This window comes from Helicoverpa zea, chromosome 21 (genome assembly GCF_022581195.2).
Source record: "Helicoverpa zea isolate HzStark_Cry1AcR chromosome 21, ilHelZeax1.1, whole genome shotgun sequence".
Taxonomy (NCBI): domain Eukaryota; kingdom Metazoa; phylum Arthropoda; class Insecta; order Lepidoptera; family Noctuidae; genus Helicoverpa; species Helicoverpa zea.
In genome coordinates, this window is record NC_061472.1 from 5324568 (window position 1) to 5343514 (window position 18947).

An 18947-nucleotide genomic window follows, 5' to 3' on the forward strand; every position below is an offset into this window, starting at 1 on the left:
TTATGTGTCTCAAACTTTAAGGCACTTTATGAAGTTTCGTGAATTAAATTCAAGTTTATTTACAATGGTCCGGAGTTATTATTGAATAATATGCCATTGAACGTTTTCTAGGCTGTTATGTTGTCTAATACAAGATGTTATTGTGTAGGTTCTATTTTCTCGCGGTAGACTGCTCCATGATTTGTATTTAATTTAGAGTTAAACATTACCTAATGAACTATTGTCCACGAGATTAAATCAATCAGAAGTACATGAATCTAAACAAATGATGGACCTACCTTACCTATGCTAAATAGGCCTATTCCATAATTGTGACATGATGTCTTACCGCATTAACAAATAATAACCAAGTTACTAATATTGATGTTTCTATTGTTTCCAGGTTTATTGATGCGCGCAGGCCGCTCCCAAGGACGCTAGTGATATAACTAAGTGATCGAATAAAGTGTGAACATGATCTAAACTTTATTTATTAATGCCTAAGTTAAGTGTAAACTTTAAGTTTTGTTGTGTACATAAGAAAGTAAACCGAATTCAGAATATTAGCGAGTTACCCAAAATTTATGTTAGTGTTGTATTGCTTTCTCGTAAACGTAACTTGTAACTGTTGTTCCTTTTTTCTCCTTTTATTTTTAAGGACTTGTCAATTCATATGTGGTGATGAAGAATATGTACATAGCTATTAAAAACTTGTGACGACGGGAAATATGCAACTTCGATCGCCCTAACATGGACATAGCAATGTATTAGAAACTATTTACTCCATCTTTGTACGTCTTTGGAATATGTAGATGCTGGCTAGTGTATCTGTGACATCTGCCTACCAAGTTCGCGAAATCAAGACGAATAAATTCAGACTGTAACTGTACTTACGTAATAAAGTGTCTTGTGTATTGTGACTTATAGAATTATATTTATACATATTAATACGTAAATACATTACGTGCTTACTTAGTCAAAATATATACCTACAATGTTGAAATAGACGAATTGGAATTATTGAATCATCAAATTGGAGGCGTTGACACGTTAGTGTGTCTACTTGTGTAAAAAAAATAATTTGACGTGTCAGAGAATTGAAAGAAGGTTATTGAAATCAAGCACAGCTATGGTCATTAAAAATGACGTGCAAGAAAGCTAGAGCAAACTAACCGATTGGTCTAGTCGGAGGGGGAGTGTCTTACTGGTAGGTACAAAATACACAGCTTCGAAATGACGATTCAATAGTTAGTATAGTTGTATTCATACATAATATTGTAACTATTATAACCAAATAATTTTGACTTAACTACATATATTCTTTCTCAACAATACTTCCTATTCTAAAAAATGGCATGTCTGTTAGTTCAACGAAAGTACCGATTTCAGAAATAAATTGGTACATTGCCTTCAAATTCGCAATAAATATATGTATTAAGATAAGTGTTTCTTTTTTGTAGTAGTATAAATGTTGTGAAGAGACTATTTCTTATACACTTAAGAAGATTCGAATATTATCATAATTTTCAGATTGTCTTATGATTTCAGATCATGACTTTAATGTCTTCTAATTTCACCTACTTGAAACTGTCTAGACTTTTTGCTTGCATTTTACTTTATTCAGCTCAATTATTTACCGATTAAGAATTCTTGCATTTTTACTTTTTTGTTGCCAGTAAAGATTTCAAATCTTTTATTTTCAATTTTCAAAATATATTTTGCCTTTTACACCTTGAAATGGTTTAAAAGCACTTGTTGACGAGTTATGTAAAAGTCTTTGTGCATATATTAGAATATTAGTTGGTACCTACATATTTATTATGTACACTAGTATGTATTATAAGTACTGTCGTGCTTAGAAAAAGGAACGGATGGCGTAACGATTGTGCTTGAAGAAGGGGATACCTATTTTTCATATTCATTTCCGTGTAATTTAAAACTTGCCTGGATTTATATCAAATCTATTGTTTTTATTAGACCTGTAAGCAATAATTTCCTAAAATAAAATGTACAACTCGTACCTACCTTTACGCCTATTAATTTGTCTAACGTATTTTTATAAGCACGGCAGTCTTACTCAATCGATGTGTTGTTTTGAAACGTCTCATGATTAAGTATATAGGTCTAATTTATATATAATAAATACTTTTTCTAATCATTAGCAGTTATTATATATAATAGGTTTAAAACTCAATTTGTCGTCCTTTAAGTAAAGTCTTCTTGCCCGAATGGTTTTGGGCAACTGAATGACTGAAACATTGTTCTTCTGGAGACTGAAACAGAATATATTTACATACAAACATATTTACTTAGAACCCGTGTAATAGCCAAAAAAGGGTGACGACAGTGTGTTATTAAAAAAAAATATGACGTAAAGCTCATACGTTCAGAATTTATAACACACTGTCTCACTCTGAATAAAATAATAATTTTGTCATTTTTTAGTTAAAACGACAAAGTTCTATTAAATTACATTGGTAGTAGTTATACATATGTAGGTATATTAAATAATTTGTAATGTCCATTTAATAACTTGTTCTATATAAAAGAGTTACAAAAGTGTTCATTCGTTTTATTTTCGTCACGATCTTCATTATTCAGAAATTGCTTGCTCTATAATGATCCACAGAACAGATCATGGATTTCATTCACCTGTCCTGGAGACTATACACTATTTGGTTAAGGTGGATAAAACCGTCTTTTTCTTGCTTAGTATCGCTCGTTCGCTTCTTGCCGATAACCAGCCATCCTCCAACAAAAACAGTCCCCTTAAAATACTTGCTATTTGCGTTTATTTCCAAACCACCATATCTAATTATTAAAGGATCCTTTCGATGACAGAGCGTTGATGACTAGCCACGTATATCTACTATATCTACTCATCATTTTCCGAGCCTTTTTCCCAACTATGTTGGGGTCGGCTTCCAATCTAACCGGATGTAGCTGAGTACCAGTGCTTTTCAAGGAGCCACTGCCCTATCTGACACCCTCAACCCAGTTACCCGGGCAACCCAGTACCCTTTGGTTAGACTGGTGTCAGACTTACTGGCTTCTGACTACCCGTAACGACTGCTAAGGATGTTCAATGACAGCCGGGACCTACAGTTTAACGTGCCATCTGAAACACAGTCATTGGTGTCTAAGATATACTTATAAAGTAAGTACAAACTTAGAAAAGTTGCATTGGTAGGTACTTGCCTGACCTGGAATCGAACCCGCGCCCTCATACTCGAGACGTTGGTTCTTTACCCACTAGGAGATACTAAATTCACTAAATAGATTTATTTTAAAATTCCCTCTCTTTAAAACATGTCTATGGTAACAACCAAAGACAAATACAGAATGCAAGGATTATAATAATTTTATCGCCTTTATCATTGGGGATAATGCGATAATGAAATAAGTTTTTGAGTTGTGAATGATAGTAGTCTGTGTAGTAATCTGTTAGTGAATATTTGTGATAATGGTCTCTTTGACACGCTCTGAGTCTGAAGTTTTATGACAGTTTCCATTAGAGTTAAATGTCATTAAGTGTTGTCAAGTTATGACATTTCCAGTGCCAACGTCGTCATTATTATAGTGATTAGTCATCGTGTTGGTGCGGACTCCTAAGTTCTTCTATAGTTCGGCCATTCAGAGAATGCGTTCCTGACACGTCGCGATTGAACTGACGACGTAACTTTGCAATGGCGTTGCAGTTACGATAAAAATATTTTTGCTGGTTGTTTACCGTTTTAACAATTGAGGAGCATTAAAACAACATTATTATATCAATAATCAATGAATGTAGTTACGTCGTCAGTTCAATCGCGACGTGTCAGGAACGCATTCTCTGAATGGCCGAACTATAATTTCTTGCATTATTGTAATTCACGTATCTTATGAAAATAAAACTATTCTTAATTGAAAAGAAGTAAGTTCATTCAATTTTTATCCCGTGGAAATAATTCACATAACTGATTGAGTGAAACCGTTAAAAACAAATATGATAGAATTTATAATCTATTTTATTGTTATATGCATGATTGCCTTCAAGTTATACCAAAAGATGAGTCACACATCGTTCGCTTCAACGGTTAGAATACCAAACAAAGTGGTTATTGTAACCGGTTCTAACACCGGTATCGGCTTCGAAACCGCCAGGGAGTTGTCTAAGCGTGGTGCAAGAGTTATTCTAGCCTGCAGAGACTTACAAAGAGCACAAAATGCGGCATCAAAGATCCAATCAGAGACCGGTAACGATGTTATAGTCAAACGCTTAGACTTAGCATCATTTAAGTCTATCCATTCGTTTGCTGAAGACATCAAAGCAAACGAATCCGTTATAAACATTTTAATCAATAACGCTGGAACGGGAGTTTTAGATAATGCTCTGACTGAAGATAACTTGCCAATAGAAGCACAAGTCAATCACTTCGGTCCATTCTTACTCACGATGCTGTTATTGCCATTGATGAAAGATTTGCCCGAAACATCACGAATAATCAACGTATCATCCGTTATGCACAAATTTGGCAATGTAGAGAATCTGAATAAACAAGCTGACAGCTTTTTGGGTTGGAGAAGAGTTTATTCTAACACAAAACTAGCAAATGTACTGTTTACGAAGAAATTGGCTGAAGTAGTGAAGAAGAACAATGTAACAGCGAACTGCTTACATCCAGGGGCTGTGAGCACCGACATCTTTCGCAATCAACCAAGGATAGTTAAATTCCTGTTGAAATGTTTATTTCTGACGCCGGTTGAGGGGGCACAGACTTCGATATATTTGGCGCTAGCAGAGCATCTAGACAACGTCTCCGGGAAATACTTCAGCAATTGTGCTGAAGAGACGCCTTCTAAAAAAGCTATGGACCGTGAAGCTGCGGATAAATTGTGGGATTTATCTTTGAAAGTCTGTTTTGGAAAAGAGGGACAGTAGTTTTTCCTCCAGTTGTTTCCATTTAGATATAAGAATGTTATGTTAACAATGCCATTGATTATTGAAATAATAAAAACAATAACCTATAAGAAAAAAATAATTTTACTTTTACGAAAAGAGCATGCACCCGTAGATAACTAAAAGAAAAGAAAAATGAAACTGCAAAAGTCGTTTTATATGTTTATATGAGTTATTTGCAACAACAGTCAAAAATCACTTGATACATGATACATTCTTCAAAATCAAACTAGGTATACAATACAATTTCATCGAACACAATGCACCAATTTTCAATTACTTATACATTTTTTCTTAGTTCTAAACTTTAGAAAATTTCTCGTGTATGCTAACTTGTGATGTGTTGTCGTAACGAGAATTTTATGTTGGATATTTGAGTCTCATCTTTTTCTGTGCCTGTGCTCCGAACGTGCCGCAGAAGGTTTCGAAGATTTCTCCTTGTATCTGGTTTCCTCTAGAAAAGGAAGAAAACAAATTACAAAAATAAATAAGGGAATTAATTGAAAGTTTTCAGTCCCTCAATCATTATGACGTGGGATAGCGTAAGTGGAGATTGAAGGAGACAGTAAAACCGGGTAACTGGGTTGAGGAGGTCAGATAGGGCAGTTGCTCCTTGTAAAACACTGGTACTTAGCTACATCTGGTTAGACTGGAAGCCGACCCCAACATAGTTGGGAAAAAGGCTCGGAGGATGATGAAGAAAAACACCCAAAATAGAACAATAGAACAACATCCAGAAGGTTAGGTACCTCTATCTTTATGGCGATGCCTGCGGTCCCGATCCCGCGAGGCTCGCGACTCGGGCGAGGAGCGGCGGCGAGGCGAGCGCGCCGGTGCCTCCGGGCACCACCACCACGCGGGCGGCGCCGACGCACGGCTGCGCAGCGGGGACCCGCCCGCCGTGTACCCGGCCGGGGGACCTGCTATGTGCTGGACAGAAATGAGGACTCAAGTTTATTGAAGGCATCCTCGATAAAAACAATTCAGGGCTCCATCCGTGTAGATATATGACTGCACCTTTCAGCATTCGTAGGCTTGAATACTGATAAGGAAACGATTGTTCAGTCTTGGCCAGCCGTCGGCCGGGACTCGGTGAATCTGTATCGCCCCTTACAACCGATGATGTTCGAAAGGAAGAGATTTGATCAATTCATAATTATGTACAATAGAAATCTAGCTTAGTACAACTTACTGGTGGTGGGAAGTTAGGCGGCAGTCGGTAGGTCGCGGTGGGCATGGTGCCCTCGCCCTCCGCACAGACCAGCGGCGGGGCGGCCTGCCGCGTAGGACTCTCCGGAGTCACCAACTTCGTAACCACATGTAATTAGATAATTATATTGTTGAAGTAGCATTTTAATATTTGCCATCAAACTGTATAAATATAATGAAAACATCCAATTATTTCCCAAATTTATTAAGCGAGTAAGAAATATAAAAATATGCTTATATTTTAAGTACAAAAATACAACAGACCAATTGCTGTTGCGACAAATGACGTTAAAGTGTGCAGTTAATAAATCGTGCACTAATAAGTCTTTCTTTTAGATTATTTTAGGCATTGGCCCCATATGTCAAATTCCTCCAGTAAGCAAAAGCACATACGTAGAATATTAGGAAAGGCCGTAATGGTACCACTGTTGCATAAGTATGTTGGTTATGTAAATTAATGGTACCTGTTGTTTAAGGTTATTGAAATCGTTGCTCATGTCTCGATACCGCTGCAGACACTCCTGCCACATGTTGGCCATCTCTGCCATTTCTGAACGCTGCTTCTTGATCTCCTCCTGAATTACAATACTAGCCTATAGTCTGTTGTAAGTCATTAGTAATAAAAATGGGTTGTGACACTGGCAACCCAGTAGTACCTATAACTTTGTGGGTAATAAAGTATTTTCATGTCAAATCATCATTCTGTTCATAACTGCAAAAATTGCGAAAAGCGGCAATCAAAGCGTCGATCAAAACAAAAGGTCCTACCTACCTAAAAAAAACCTAAAGGTAGGTACCTAAAGGGACCTACTTTTTTCATGTGCTCAAAGCCAGCATCTATGTCTTAATTTTACATGAACATCAAATGACTAAAAATTATCGAAATTACTTTCTATTCTCTTTCATTCCCTTTCCGTTAAAAATATATATATTCTTGACTTTCATGTAGGTTGAAAACCTTGGCTATGCATGATAGAAATAAATAACCTTCGATGACACTCCTTACCATAAGCCTAGCGTCCGTATCACCGACGTCCCTGGCGACGGTTTCGTATCTCCGCATACACTCGCGCCATAGACGCAATTGTGCCGCTGCTGATTCGCGCACGTTCGCTGCAGAGTCCTGCGCAAATAACACGAATAAAAAATAAATAGTCTACTAGGGAACCCTAAAAATAGACGAATTGATTTTTTTTTTGAAGTGGGTAAAAAATTTCAGCATGATCGGCCCGCTAAGGTGCTCAAATATTGAGTTGCAGGATTACATTATAGGCACACAAACGTCGGTGAAGGTAAATAAAAAGAAAACGATGAAAGCATAGGATGAAGCATACAAATAAAGGGGCACATTTAACAAAAAGCTCAGAGTAAAGGCAAAAAAGGCCATAAAATGTGAGGAAAACGGTTAGGCTATGTTTCAGTACTGAGCGCCAAAGTTTTGGGTCTAATAGATCGAACTATTATATAATGTTAATTACTTTCATATTCTTGTCCTGCACTTGAGTCTGGGAAATACCCTTGAAACATCTCATCAGCTCCTTCCAGAGCTTCATCATTTTGTCCATCGCCTCTCGCTGTTCTGCTATCTCTTGCTGCAATACAAATCAGGATAGCCATGAATTCAGGTCACATTTTAATTATTTAATGTATGTACTCAATAAGTTAACAGTACATACCTTTACAACCTTCAGATAGTTACTCCTGGCACTCATAGTGCTCGTTTCCCCATCAGCTACACTCAAGCCGGAATCCCTCTCTCTCTCAGAATACCGATCCCGGTCTCTATCCCTATCCCTGTCCCGCTCTCTGTCCCTATCTCTGTAGTCATCATCCCGCGATACGACAGAGTTCCTCTCGAACCTGTCCCCATTCCTCTTCCAGCGCCGATCTTTGTTCGATATGGCATTCCGATCCCGCGCTTCCAGAGGTTTCTCGTCATAGTACTTGCCTACCTCGTCGTACCTTTTGTCTCGCTCATCATAACGCCTATCTTTCGTGTCACTTCGTGTAGTCCTCCGGCAGTTGTTCCGATCGTCTTCGTACCCTTCTCGATGCACGTCGAAACTCCTACTGGTTTTTTGCTCAAAGAACCTCTTTTTATCATCTTCATAATGTCTATTTCTCACGTCCCTATCGTAATCACGATATTCCCGACTATCCGCAGGCCGTGGTCGGTAAGGGTCAATACAACTCCTAGTGGGAACGACAGCCGGAGGGTAATCACGGTACCTGTCGTCTTCCATAGGCCGCGTCCTGGATCTTGTCATATCCAGTTTGCTAGAGTACTTAGGATTTTCCTTTTCATAGTAACACATACATTTATCTTGCTTCACGCGATCAACTTGGTTAACGCCGGGAATTCTTTCATGGCTCCGGACTTTCCCCGCAAAATTCTCCTGGCTCCTGATCCTGGACGCGGGCACCATTTCTCGTGATCTTACATGAGTTAATCTAACTGGGTGGCGATCCGTTTCATACGTTTCTCGTCTCGAAACTACTTCACACTGTAACGACTTGTGACTCTGGGTACGAGCCTGTAAAATTGTCTTATATTGAATACCTTTATACACGTAGATTAAGTTATTATTACAAATAGATAAGTACTTAAAATTATGCTTACTACTTGGTAACAGTGACTATTCTTGTCGTTTATTTGAGCACAAAGCTTTGCAAAAGTTTCAAACAGAATAGTTTGGTCGATAGCTGCGGCAGGAGACACTTCTTTCGGTGGTCTGAAAAGATACAATACTAGCAGATAGAATAGAAGCAGTCTCTATAAAAAAGTTGACAGATATCCTAAGAACAATCGTATCGTAAAAAACCGAAGCGCCGAATCGTCAAGACGACATCAATACGGACACATCAATCTTCTAAGTTCGCATAGTAAACACAGGCGTCCTTTTTTATCTTTGTGTGGTCTTCTTCCAAAAGTTACGGTAATCATTGTTCCCAACCCTCACGCCTAAATATTCTTTACTTCTAAAGGTCAGTTCATACTTGTCATGCTCTCTAGAAGGGACGTCGTCTCTATGGCGGTCCCTGTGATGATGTCGATGTCGGTCACGCGGCGCCGACACCTCGCGTTCGTCCTCGCGACTCATGCGCCGCTCTTCACGCCGACGAGCGTGTCTCTGTCTGCAAATTACAAAACATAGAGAGCTACATCCCAACTAACACATCTATTTATTTATTAATACTAAACTTATTTAGCTTCACTTGTACCTATGTATGTAAGAAAATGTTGGAATCTTAATTCGACCAACTTACCGGCCTTCGATTAGGATGAAATTTTGCACACGCTCTGAGTACAGATACGTGACTAGCTAAGTAACGTTACAAAAAGCGTGTTGTTTAGTTTTTTTAACTATTTTTTTCTTTATTATCAAACTGGTTTGATGTTCATAATTTAATTTCAGCATTTTGTTTAAAACTAAACTAACATCTCCGGGATTTATGAATCTATTGAACTTACTTTTTTTTGTCCCTTTTGATGGCTTCCTCGAGAAAGGCGTATATGAACGAATCCTGATCTTGTGGTATGGATTCCACAACGCCTTCCTACATCATTGAACAATCAATTTCATTACCGAATTACAAGTATTTTTTATTAAGATAATAAATTATAATATGGACCTGTCGTGGCGATATGGAGCGCGGGGTTGAAACGAGACCTGCTTTCAAAGCCAGAGAGATGCCTTCTCTCCTGTAATATAAAATTACAATATTAGTTAGTAGTTTTCAGCGGTCTTGGTTGCGTATCAATTTATTATTACCTACTTGTATACAGATGCGCAACAACTTTTGTCCCGACCTACACTGATATACCTACAGTTAAAATGCTAATGTGTAGAAAGCAGGACCACCAAATTACTGAGAAAGTAAAGCTATTACTGATTTCTGAAGCTATCTTTGAAAAAATAAAGCCAGGAATGTACACAAATTTTGTATTTATGAATGGTGTGCTCGAGTATCAAAATGTTATTTAAAAACACTTCACATATCTAAGGTCAGAAACACTAAGCGGTAGAACTAAGCTGAAGAGTTATAGGACCGTACGTAGATCGGCGATGACGCCGTGGCGACCGCGACGTTCGGCGCAACTCGACGGGAGACCGCGACATTGAAGGACTGCTGTCTCTGTCCCTAATTACATTGAAAACTCACTTTCAGTAGCGGAAATAATGAACTTTTATTCTTCAGGCTAACTGGTGGTGTCTATCGTAAAATACAATTGTTAAAAAAAAAAATGCAGCTGTGGAAAGTGCCATATTAACTATATTGTTGTCACCGCAGTTGTGCCAATAGAAAATGAGAGATAGGGAGATATGAAAAATAAGGATTAGTCTGAGTTAGGTAAACATCAATATTATTTGTTAATTTTTGATTACACGGGTACTTACTGGTATGGCTTACTGCACTTAAAATAATAAATAGTGTAGGTGAAAACCTTTTCGTAGTATTTCCATCTTGCTGTCCAGTTAAATTCTGTACAGTAGATATTTCTTGTAAACTAGCTTTGGTGGAGGGCACTCGACAGTTGGCTTGACAACCCTGTGATTATTATAACATTTTGCACAAACTAGTACTGCCACGATATTCAAAACCAATCAATCGAAATTTTAAGATCTTCGTATCATTTGAGGCCGGAGAATTGACTGCTTACCTGCTTCTCAGATGGTTAAGTTGATAAATTGTAAATAACATGGGCACTTCACTACTGCAATAGCATTTGGGAAGTTAACTGTAAATATAATACTTACGCTAGTAGAATCGTCAGTCACTACAGAGTTGGTATCGTCGAGCCCTTCACGTTTTTTCCTAATCCTCTTGCGTTTAGACGCGTCGAATACTTTGAACAATTTTTTACTATCGCTCGACTGACACTCCATCGTATAAAGTCGAATGGATCTCCCGACATTGGAGATCAATTATCCTAAACTAATTTATTTCTATTATTCTCATCACTGTTACAAATATGGTGTTTTAGAATATTTTACGATATGAAGAAAAAGGAATTTAAAAAAAATGTTATCCAAATATACACGGTCAAAAGTGAGGGATGACAATTGTGTCTGTAAAGTTGAAATAAGAATTCTGCTCAACGCAAAAGTCAGATTCTAGCTTGCCAGAGTTACACGATGTCTGCCAAACTGATGGCCAAACTCAACTGAAAATCTAGCATAGATGTATGAGCCTTCTACCTTTACTATGGAATTCGGATAGTGGATAACAAGAATTTTGGAGTGGGAGTGGTTCGTGGATAGTGAGCCAAGGTCTACAGTCAACTTGCTTTGATGACTCTTACTTATATTGTACCCCATTTTGTTTCATGGCTAAACTGAAGATATCAGACCTCTCCAAAAGTGGAAGATCCAGAAGAGACGAAACACGGTACATTTGGCGAAGGTGAATTAATTTCTGAGTTATTTGTGTCTTTTTTACGCACCCAGAGCGTCAAGCATAGCTTATAACGGTTTCCAGGATCCCACATAACTAACTCATTCTAGAATGCTAATCAATCGGTTCAGGCGTTTAAACATATTAGTGTAACAACAGCTTTCAATTAAAAGAAGCTGTAGCCAAATCATTCTATACTCATCTATCAAATTCTTTTAGAGGAAAACTAAAAAACTGTTTAAAAGATCTAGATTTATTCTATCTATATTCTAGATCGTTGTGTGTCTTTACCCTTAGATGTGTCATTTACAGTATTCAATAATTTTACAATATATTTGACGCCTCGGTAATATTTTGCGTTATGTTACGGCGACAATAAACTTAAATAAGATGCAAATCTGTTTTCATTTTGCAAAAATAAACTCGTAATGATTTAATTTTGACTGTACCTACTGCAAGAATAAATTTTAATTTGGTATTTAAGGTTTACTAAATTTGAAAATGCCAATTCGTGAAAAATAAAAAAATTCAGATTCAATTTCAATATATTATAGATTATTGTAATTCACATTAAACTTAATTAAACTTATAGCCCACATAAGCTCCTCACACTCCACTACGTTTTCTCTTATAGACAAAGGCGCTAAAGGTACTCGGTATAAAATCTCCATCATAAAACCAATAAACAGATTCAAGTCCCATTTTATTATAAAAATCAAAATTACGTGTTATAATACATCTTTTCACAATCGAACAATAGAAATCGATTATAGCACATTGACATTCTTGTTGTAAATAAATCATCATGGACATAAATAACAAAATCGGATCGTACAGCCTAACACTTGAGACACCGCTATACTGAGGTCGGAGTCGCGTCACAGTCACAGTAGTCCGTATCACTATATGTACACGTACCCACGGGTACAGCGTCCGCGCACTAGTCCTCGGGCTCGGCGCGGCCCTGGCTGCACTGGAACAGCACGTCGGCCAGCTCGTGCGCCACCTTCTGGTCCAGGATCTGCGACATGACCAGCGACAGCAGGCGCCGCTCGTGCCGGCGGATGAGCGGCCGGTTCTCGGGGTGCTCGGCCAGGCGCAGTAGCGTGGCGGCGGCGCGGCGCAGCATGTCCAGCGACGTGCCCATGGCGTCGGGGTTGTCGCGCAGCGCCGCCACGCCGTGCTGGTTGGCCACGCCCAGCGCCGTCTGCTCCGCGCGCTCGATGAACGCCACCAGCTGCGCCACGGCCGGCGCGTGCAGCGCCACCTCCCGCGCCGCCGCGCCGCCCGCGCCCGCCAGGTAGTGCAGCAGGTTCACGGCGAACTCGCGCACCACCGGCCGCTCCGGCCGGCACAGGTCCCGCGCCAGCCCCGCGCACAGCGCCGCGATGCGCCCGCGCGGCGGCGTCGCCAGCACCAGGTCCACGTTGGCGTCCGTCACGCACAGCTTGCACAGCGCCTCCAGCGCCAGCCGCCGCGGCGACAATGGCGACGCTGCGCCGGCCGCCGGCGGCGCGTCCCCGGCCACCGCGGCCGGGCACACTGACCAATGTAATAGCCCGTCTAAGAGCGGCCGCGCCACGGCCTCGGGCTGGCCGGCCAGCTCCACGCCGCCCGCAATATTGGCGCAGCACACGAGCGCGTCCTCGCGCAGCTGTGCCAGCGCGTCCCACCACCACTCGGCGCCGCCGCGCAGACTGGAGCAGCAGGCGGCGGCGTCGGCGTCGTCGCGGGCGGCGCGCTCGTAGGCGCGGGCGCGGGCGGCGCGGGGCGCGTGCTCGTGGTGCAGCAGCAGCAGCTTGCCGGCGAGCGCCAGGAAGGCGCCGGAGCGCGAGAACTCGGCCTCGTTGCCGGGCACGAAGGTGAGGCCGCGCAGGATGTTGGAGAGCGCGATGCAGCGGCGCGCGAGCGCGTCGCGCGTGTCGTCCACGAGGTTGAGGCTGGGCTCGTCGCGCGTGTAGCACTCGTCCTCGTAGTCGGCCAGGCGGCGGCGGCGCAGCACGCCGGCGGGGTCGCGCACGGCCAGCGCGCGGCGCGGCGGCTCCAGGTCCATGGGCTCGGGCGCCAGGTTGTCGCCGGCGGGCGAGGCGGCGGGGGAGGCGGGTGCGGGCGCGGGCGGCGAGGGCGCCCGCTGGCCCGGCATCACGCGCACGAAGGGCAGGTGCAGGAACTCTGCGCGGAACACGGGCAGCACGTGCGCGGCGCCGCCGCTGTCGCCGCCCAGCTGCCAGGGCTCGAGCACGTCGTGGTCCTCGGTCTCGGGGCTGGCGTCGTCGTCGGGCGCGAACAGCTCGTCGTCAGGCTTGTACACGACGGGGTGCCGCCGCCGCGACTCCATCGTGTAGTTCTCTCCGTTGAGCAGGCGCACTCGGTCGCTCGGGTCGGGCGGCTCCCGCGGTTCTCTCGTGGTTTTCGCACTCTTGATCACAGGCTCGGGACTGGAGGGAGGTGCGTACCAGGGTCCCTCGTCATTCGACGGCGAATCGAACACGTCGCTAAGACTCTTATGGAAGTGTTCAAGTAATAAGTCAAGCAGGCCGGGCATATGCTGTAGGCCAAAGTATCCTATGCAATTGTCGTCAAACAGGAGAATATTAAGAATATCCAGCGCCCAACACGTTTCGGCCAACAAGCCGGACTTGAGCGCCATCATGATGCGCCACGCGTCTACGGGCGCGACATCAGCCTTGGTAAGTCTTCTTCGCTTCTCCCCGGTCGGGACAGCCGCCTCCACGCACTCGGCAGGGAATGTTAGCTCCCGCTTTAATTGTCCGGGAGCGGTCATAGCTGGCGCAGAGCCCTGGAAATACAAGCAATCAATTAGCTCAAGTCAATGAAACTATGTGAAGACATTGCTAGACGAGGAAGCGCGGCACTTACAGGTGAGGGCGCGGTGGAGTTGTAGGGGTCTTGCGTAGGCGGCCGCGGCGCGCCTCCCCACGCGGGGCCTCCACTCGGCTGGAACAGATTTGTCTTCATTGTGATCATTTAGAATTTTACTTTATTCATACCAAATTACTTTGTTTTATCTAGACACTAGGTTAGTGGTTATTATATGTACGTAATATATATTTATTTAAATCAGGCATCTAAGGCCCATAGAAAATAAATAACATAAATTACACATTAAATCATTAACTAATACAACTTTTATATAAAAGCAATAGTTACCGTATTGGAATAGGGCGGATGCGTCCAGTTAGGTGGCTGCGGCGCTCCGGGCTGCGGGCGCCAAGGTGCCGCGGGAGCGGGGGGCGCCGGCGCGCGGGGGAAGGAGTTCCCCCAGGCGCCGCCGAACCTGGCACCGGCCGCGGCTGCCCCCGGACTGCCCGCAGGCGCCGCGCCCGCTCCTCCCGCGGGTCCGCCGACGCCCGCGCCGCCGTACGCGGGTTCACCTTTCGCGAAGTCGGGGTGTCTGCGGGGAGCCCCAGCAGCTGGGGGTGCGCCCGCACCTAGTGCCTTCCCGCCGCCATACTGTGGACACGCAGCACAGCGTATGAGCGACAGTGTTTACTTTGTATGCTCCTCGCTCTCCTTCATCAGGTGTCAAGCTCGATGACACAACTTATAGAGCTCCTTAGATTGTTGTATCTCGAACAAGGCTCCCGGAATCAGAGAGATAGGTTCGAACCGACACATTTAAAACAAGTTCAGTGCAAATTCAAATTTATTAACCTATTAAAATGATCGATGCGATTTTAAAATGAAAATTATTTTTACAAAAAGAGATTTGGGTTCCTTTATCAAAATGTAGGGAATTTATAAATCTGAAAATGGATCTTAATGAATGTTGTCGGTTCAAACCATAACGAGGGGTATATTTGTTACAATAAGCAACATTAAAATAACTTTGTTACACTGGCCGTGCACCCAAATGTGTTCGCTTTAAGATGATTATTTCATACATAAATAAACCGAAGGTATCATGGCAAGTACGATAATGTTACATATTTTGATAGAGTGACACTGATACATTCGATCGATTCGTGTTGCTGTAAAAACAAAGCTACGATTCCGTTAACTTACAGCTAAGCTTACATGATTTGTGTGAATTGAATGCATGCACATGATTTAGTGACCAAAATTGTTCATATAAAGCCACCACCACACACTCTAAACCTTTACTTCCATGTTTTGATTATTTTTGTTAAATTTTGAAGGAGCTAGTGGACGAGTTTTGTTTAGCTATCGCTTAGCCAAACGACCAGCGACGACGAAAATCCGAAAAGCCAATTAATCACACCGCAAGCCAAAATTTTGTTAAACAAAAATAGAAGAAAAATTAACAGTGATAGCTTAAATTTTGTCAAACGAGTGGTATTATTTCAAAAAAATGAAGCCAAAACCACGAATGAGATTTGCCCTTCGCACGATAATCGTTTAAATCTCTCCCTCTCAATTCTTCTTAAGAAGTTAATGTCATTCTTTGGAGGTTCTTCTTGAGAAGACATCAAAGATGTAACTCTTGAAATCTTAGAATGGTATTTGTAACATTGTGATTTTATGCTCGCATATAAAAAAAGTCGACAAACAAAAAGTGAAAACTACATAGTGCAAAATTCACAGTTGTTTAAAATGATTGTGATATAAATGATTCGTTTTACTACTCCATACATATCTCAAGGTATTTCATACATCAAATGTAATCCTTATTTCTTACAAGTTAAATTTTTATCCCGTAAGACATAACTGAATTTCAACGAAGATGTCTTCAGCACACGATATGTATAATTTATTGATAAAAATCGTGTGCAAACGAGAATCGTGGTCAGGGGCCGCGTGAGCACTGAGCAGTGGTGCGGGTGAGAATGAGACCGTATCGCCAATCGATGGGAAGCGGTGTTGAGTGCGTGGTACAAACGGGGCGTCCGTACGTAGGGCCTGGGCGTCGGCGACAGCGGCGCCACCAGTTGGCGCGCGAGCTGCGAGTTCAATAAGTTACTGACGGCCGCGCCGCCCGACATCTACACACCAGACAGAACCGTCACTCACTGCGTACTGCCGTTCCACGCGACAATACCTTATGTAAGCCATACACGCTACGGTCTACCGGAGAGGACATACGTGCAGGTGTGCCTGTGTAAGTCAATCAAACATTTCGGTGTACCGAAGCTTCACCCGAAAGAATTGATTTTCGATTTTGCACAGGGTCAAAAATCTGTAAAAGTCTATTTCCACACTCATACCGGTCTACCTGCGTAGGCACACCTGAACAGTTGGGCCTTTCCGGCGGACCCCAGCGCGTATGGTAGCCATTACAAGTTACCTCGCTCACCTATACTTGGAGTTGTACGCTTTAAGACGTCTCAATGTCGCACTGGCCAGTATAGGGATGGTCTAGGCACAGGCGTATCTGCCTCGAAATAACGTGAGACTTTGAGACGTCTGTAAACGCCTCTAAGCCATACCTCACACAATTTATACAATTCCCATTCAATATAACTTAACCTCTAATGAATTTTACAACACAGACATTGGACAATAAATGGTATGGTGTACAGCTTTACAACCATCTTGAATTCCAGCTGAAATTTTGACACACTTGTGTATTGGGTCTTAAAATAGCTACGACCATAGTTAGTTCTGATATGTTTATTTGACGAAGAAGTAATTCATAAATGTGTATGGTGAATCTGGCAATTTGTATGCTACTGCTAACTTTATAATTTTGAAACCTACGATCATTTGAAAGTTCCTGCACAGATCTTTAAAATGTAAATGGCACAAGTTATTGGTTGTTGCTCGTGGTTCTAACAAAGAGGAATAAATTATAAAATTCATAATTATTAAAGTTTTATAGTTTAGAAGTATCTTTAGGCAAAAACTTATGTAAACTGAATATATGCGGTTTACATAAGTTTATAATTGAACATCAACCAATCACGTAATAGTGCGTACGTAAGCAAAACTTAACGTTTTCTAGTCTTCTTATTCGCTAACCATGCAGGGCAAATTTAGGCTGGCTACAAGGATACTATCCTAGAACTAGAGACATTTCATTCTAAGGAAATAAAAATATTTTCGTCATTATACAATTTTGTCAAGATTTGAGTCTTATGAAATTATTTGGAACATTGAAAACAAGAGTTAAAAATATCAAATGATTAACAGCCTACTTAAGTAACGTTTCATGCTACACATAATATATTAATTTGGAGCAACTTTTATGCGGAATATTTTTACTGACATTTATTATCAAGTCGTACATGTTCATATTCTCCGAAAGATGCTTCAAATTAACAGTCATATTATGGACGCATCCTGCTCATCAGTATCATCAAAACATTTCTGTTACCAGGGCCAAACGTAACGTAAACGTGGCGTAAACGTAGAGATTCGACTGTGGATAAAATTGCAAAAAAAAAAACTGAATGAAACGCAGAGACTATGGGCTATCTGTTATCAAAGGAACTGATGAGCATGTGGGCTTATCCATAGTACGAGCAACCATCGTAATGTATATAGTTAAGGAAAGATGAGCGGAGATGCCATAAGGCCATGGTCTTCTACAATAGAACTAATGAGGCGTTCGGGTTGCTCGAGAAAATCCGAGGAACGATCTTGATTGATTGGTGGTTTGGTTTAAAAAAAAAACAATGTGTGTAAGAGCAGAGCTAGTAACGTTCCTCGTCCCCCGACCAGCATTTCGCGACGCTACTTTCTTAGGACATTTTGCGTTATGACATTTCCGCTAATGATTTTGTTCTGCATGAGCACAGTTGAGAGAGTTATGTGTATGTTTGTAGTATTTACCTCTATAGGCGGCTGCTGCGGCGAGATGGGCGGGTGCGGCGGGTGCTGCGGGTGCGGGTGCGGGTGCGGGTGCGGCGCGCGGTAGTAGTCGGGGTAGGGCTGCGCGGGCGGCGGCGTGGCGGCGCCGGGCGCTGCGCCGCGGTAGGCCGCGCCGTAACCGTACTGTTGGTACTCGCCGCCCGCGCCGCCGCCGCCCGCCGCGCCGCCCACTGACTGCCCGCGGTACCCTCTGCTGGACAACAAAACACTTAGCAACACATCGCCATCACATTAGTACACAATACGGTATGTATCAACCAGTCAAATTCAATATTATAATGAACTATCAAAAATGGTCACTTTCTATATAATTTGTATGAAATTGCGAAATATGACGAAAGACATAATATTATAGAATATCACAGATTTTTCACATCTAGCTGCTACTTATTTTGTTTATAACAACGATGAGAAATTGGAAATAGTTTTTCCAACAAAACGATAAATGAAATTGACATTATTTTTAAATGCTTTATAGGTACCTAGTCAAATACACAGTTAGCCTAACCAAACAGGTTCCATAACCGCTTTATTAAAACGGAAGAACTGCTCAATTCAGTTCTTTCTATGTATTTTCAAATCAACTAATGCCTAACAAGTATGCAAAATATACGATCGATGGATCATACAC

At 42.0% G+C, this 18947-nt stretch overlaps 4 protein-coding genes across 17 annotated transcripts in view; 2 read left to right on the forward strand and 2 right to left on the reverse strand.

Annotated features, from left to right (window-relative positions):
* Nucleotides 1–2541, forward strand: part of LOC124640737 (CDC42 small effector protein homolog) — a 30288-nt gene extending 27747 nt beyond the window's left edge. The window contains exon 4 of the mRNA XM_047178642.1: nt 383–2541. Coding sequence (XP_047034598.1) covers nt 383–391 — 9 coding nt within the window. The 3' untranslated portion in view covers nt 392–2541. The remainder of the gene's footprint in view (nt 1–382) is intronic.
* An 888-nt stretch (nt 2542–3429) lies between these two features.
* Nucleotides 3430–4997, forward strand: LOC124640869 (retinol dehydrogenase 11-like). The gene is made up of 2 exons (XM_047178822.1): nt 3430–3599; nt 3829–4997. Exon 2 carries the CDS (start codon nt 3965–3967, stop codon nt 4898–4900), a length of 936 nt encoding a protein of 311 aa, XP_047034778.1. The 5' UTR covers nt 3430–3599; nt 3829–3964; the 3' UTR covers nt 4901–4997.
* Nucleotides 4998–5068: 71 nt separating this feature from the next.
* LOC124640870 (zinc finger CCCH domain-containing protein 13-like) lies at nt 5069–11911 on the reverse strand. Its single transcript, XM_047178823.1, has 14 exons — nt 10888–11911; nt 10575–10678; nt 10184–10270; nt 9761–9830; nt 9600–9685; nt 9125–9262; nt 8748–8859; nt 7804–8661; nt 7606–7719; nt 7134–7250; nt 6592–6702; nt 6111–6224; nt 5668–5848; nt 5069–5372 (listed from the first exon to the last, which is right to left on the reverse strand). The coding sequence occupies exons 1-14, from the start codon at nt 11014–11016 to the stop codon at nt 5299–5301; spliced, it is 2295 nt and encodes a 764-aa protein (XP_047034779.1). The 5' UTR covers nt 11017–11911; the 3' UTR covers nt 5069–5298.
* A 299-nt stretch (nt 11912–12210) lies between these two features.
* The window catches only part of LOC124640868 (trithorax group protein osa-like), a 90021-nt gene continuing 83284 nt past the window's right edge, over nt 12211–18947 (reverse strand). For 9 of the 14 annotated variants that reach the window (XM_047178818.1, XM_047178812.1, XM_047178810.1 and 6 more), the window contains 5 exons: nt 18278–18509; nt 16399–16488; nt 14696–14998; nt 14405–14482; nt 12211–14324 (listed from right to left, as the gene is read on the reverse strand). In XM_047178818.1, the coding sequence (XP_047034774.1) occupies nt 12465–14324; nt 14405–14482; nt 14696–14998; nt 16399–16488; nt 18278–18509 (2563 nt within the window). In that variant the 3' untranslated portion in view covers nt 12211–12464. The remainder of the gene's footprint in view (nt 14325–14404; nt 14483–14695; nt 14999–16398; nt 16489–18277; nt 18510–18947) is intronic. The other 5 variants (XM_047178821.1, XM_047178813.1, XM_047178817.1 and 2 more) reach the window with 2 other exon arrangements.

Coding starts and splice junctions, on each gene's coding strand:
- LOC124640869 (XM_047178822.1), top strand. CDS start 3,965: ATGATAGAATTTATAATCTATTTTATTGTTATATGCATGATTGCCTTC.
- LOC124640870 (XM_047178823.1), bottom strand. CDS start 11,016: ATGGAGTGTCAGTCGAGCGATAGTAAAAAATTGTTCAAAGTATTCGAC. Junction 8,662..8,747: donor ATAGTCACTGTTACCAAGTA/GTAAGCATAATT, acceptor ACAATTTTACAG/GCTCGTACCCAGAGTCACAA. Junction 6,225..6,591: donor TCAATAACCTTAAACAACAG/GTACCATTAATT, acceptor GTGGTTACGAAG/TTGGTGACTCCGGAGAGTCC.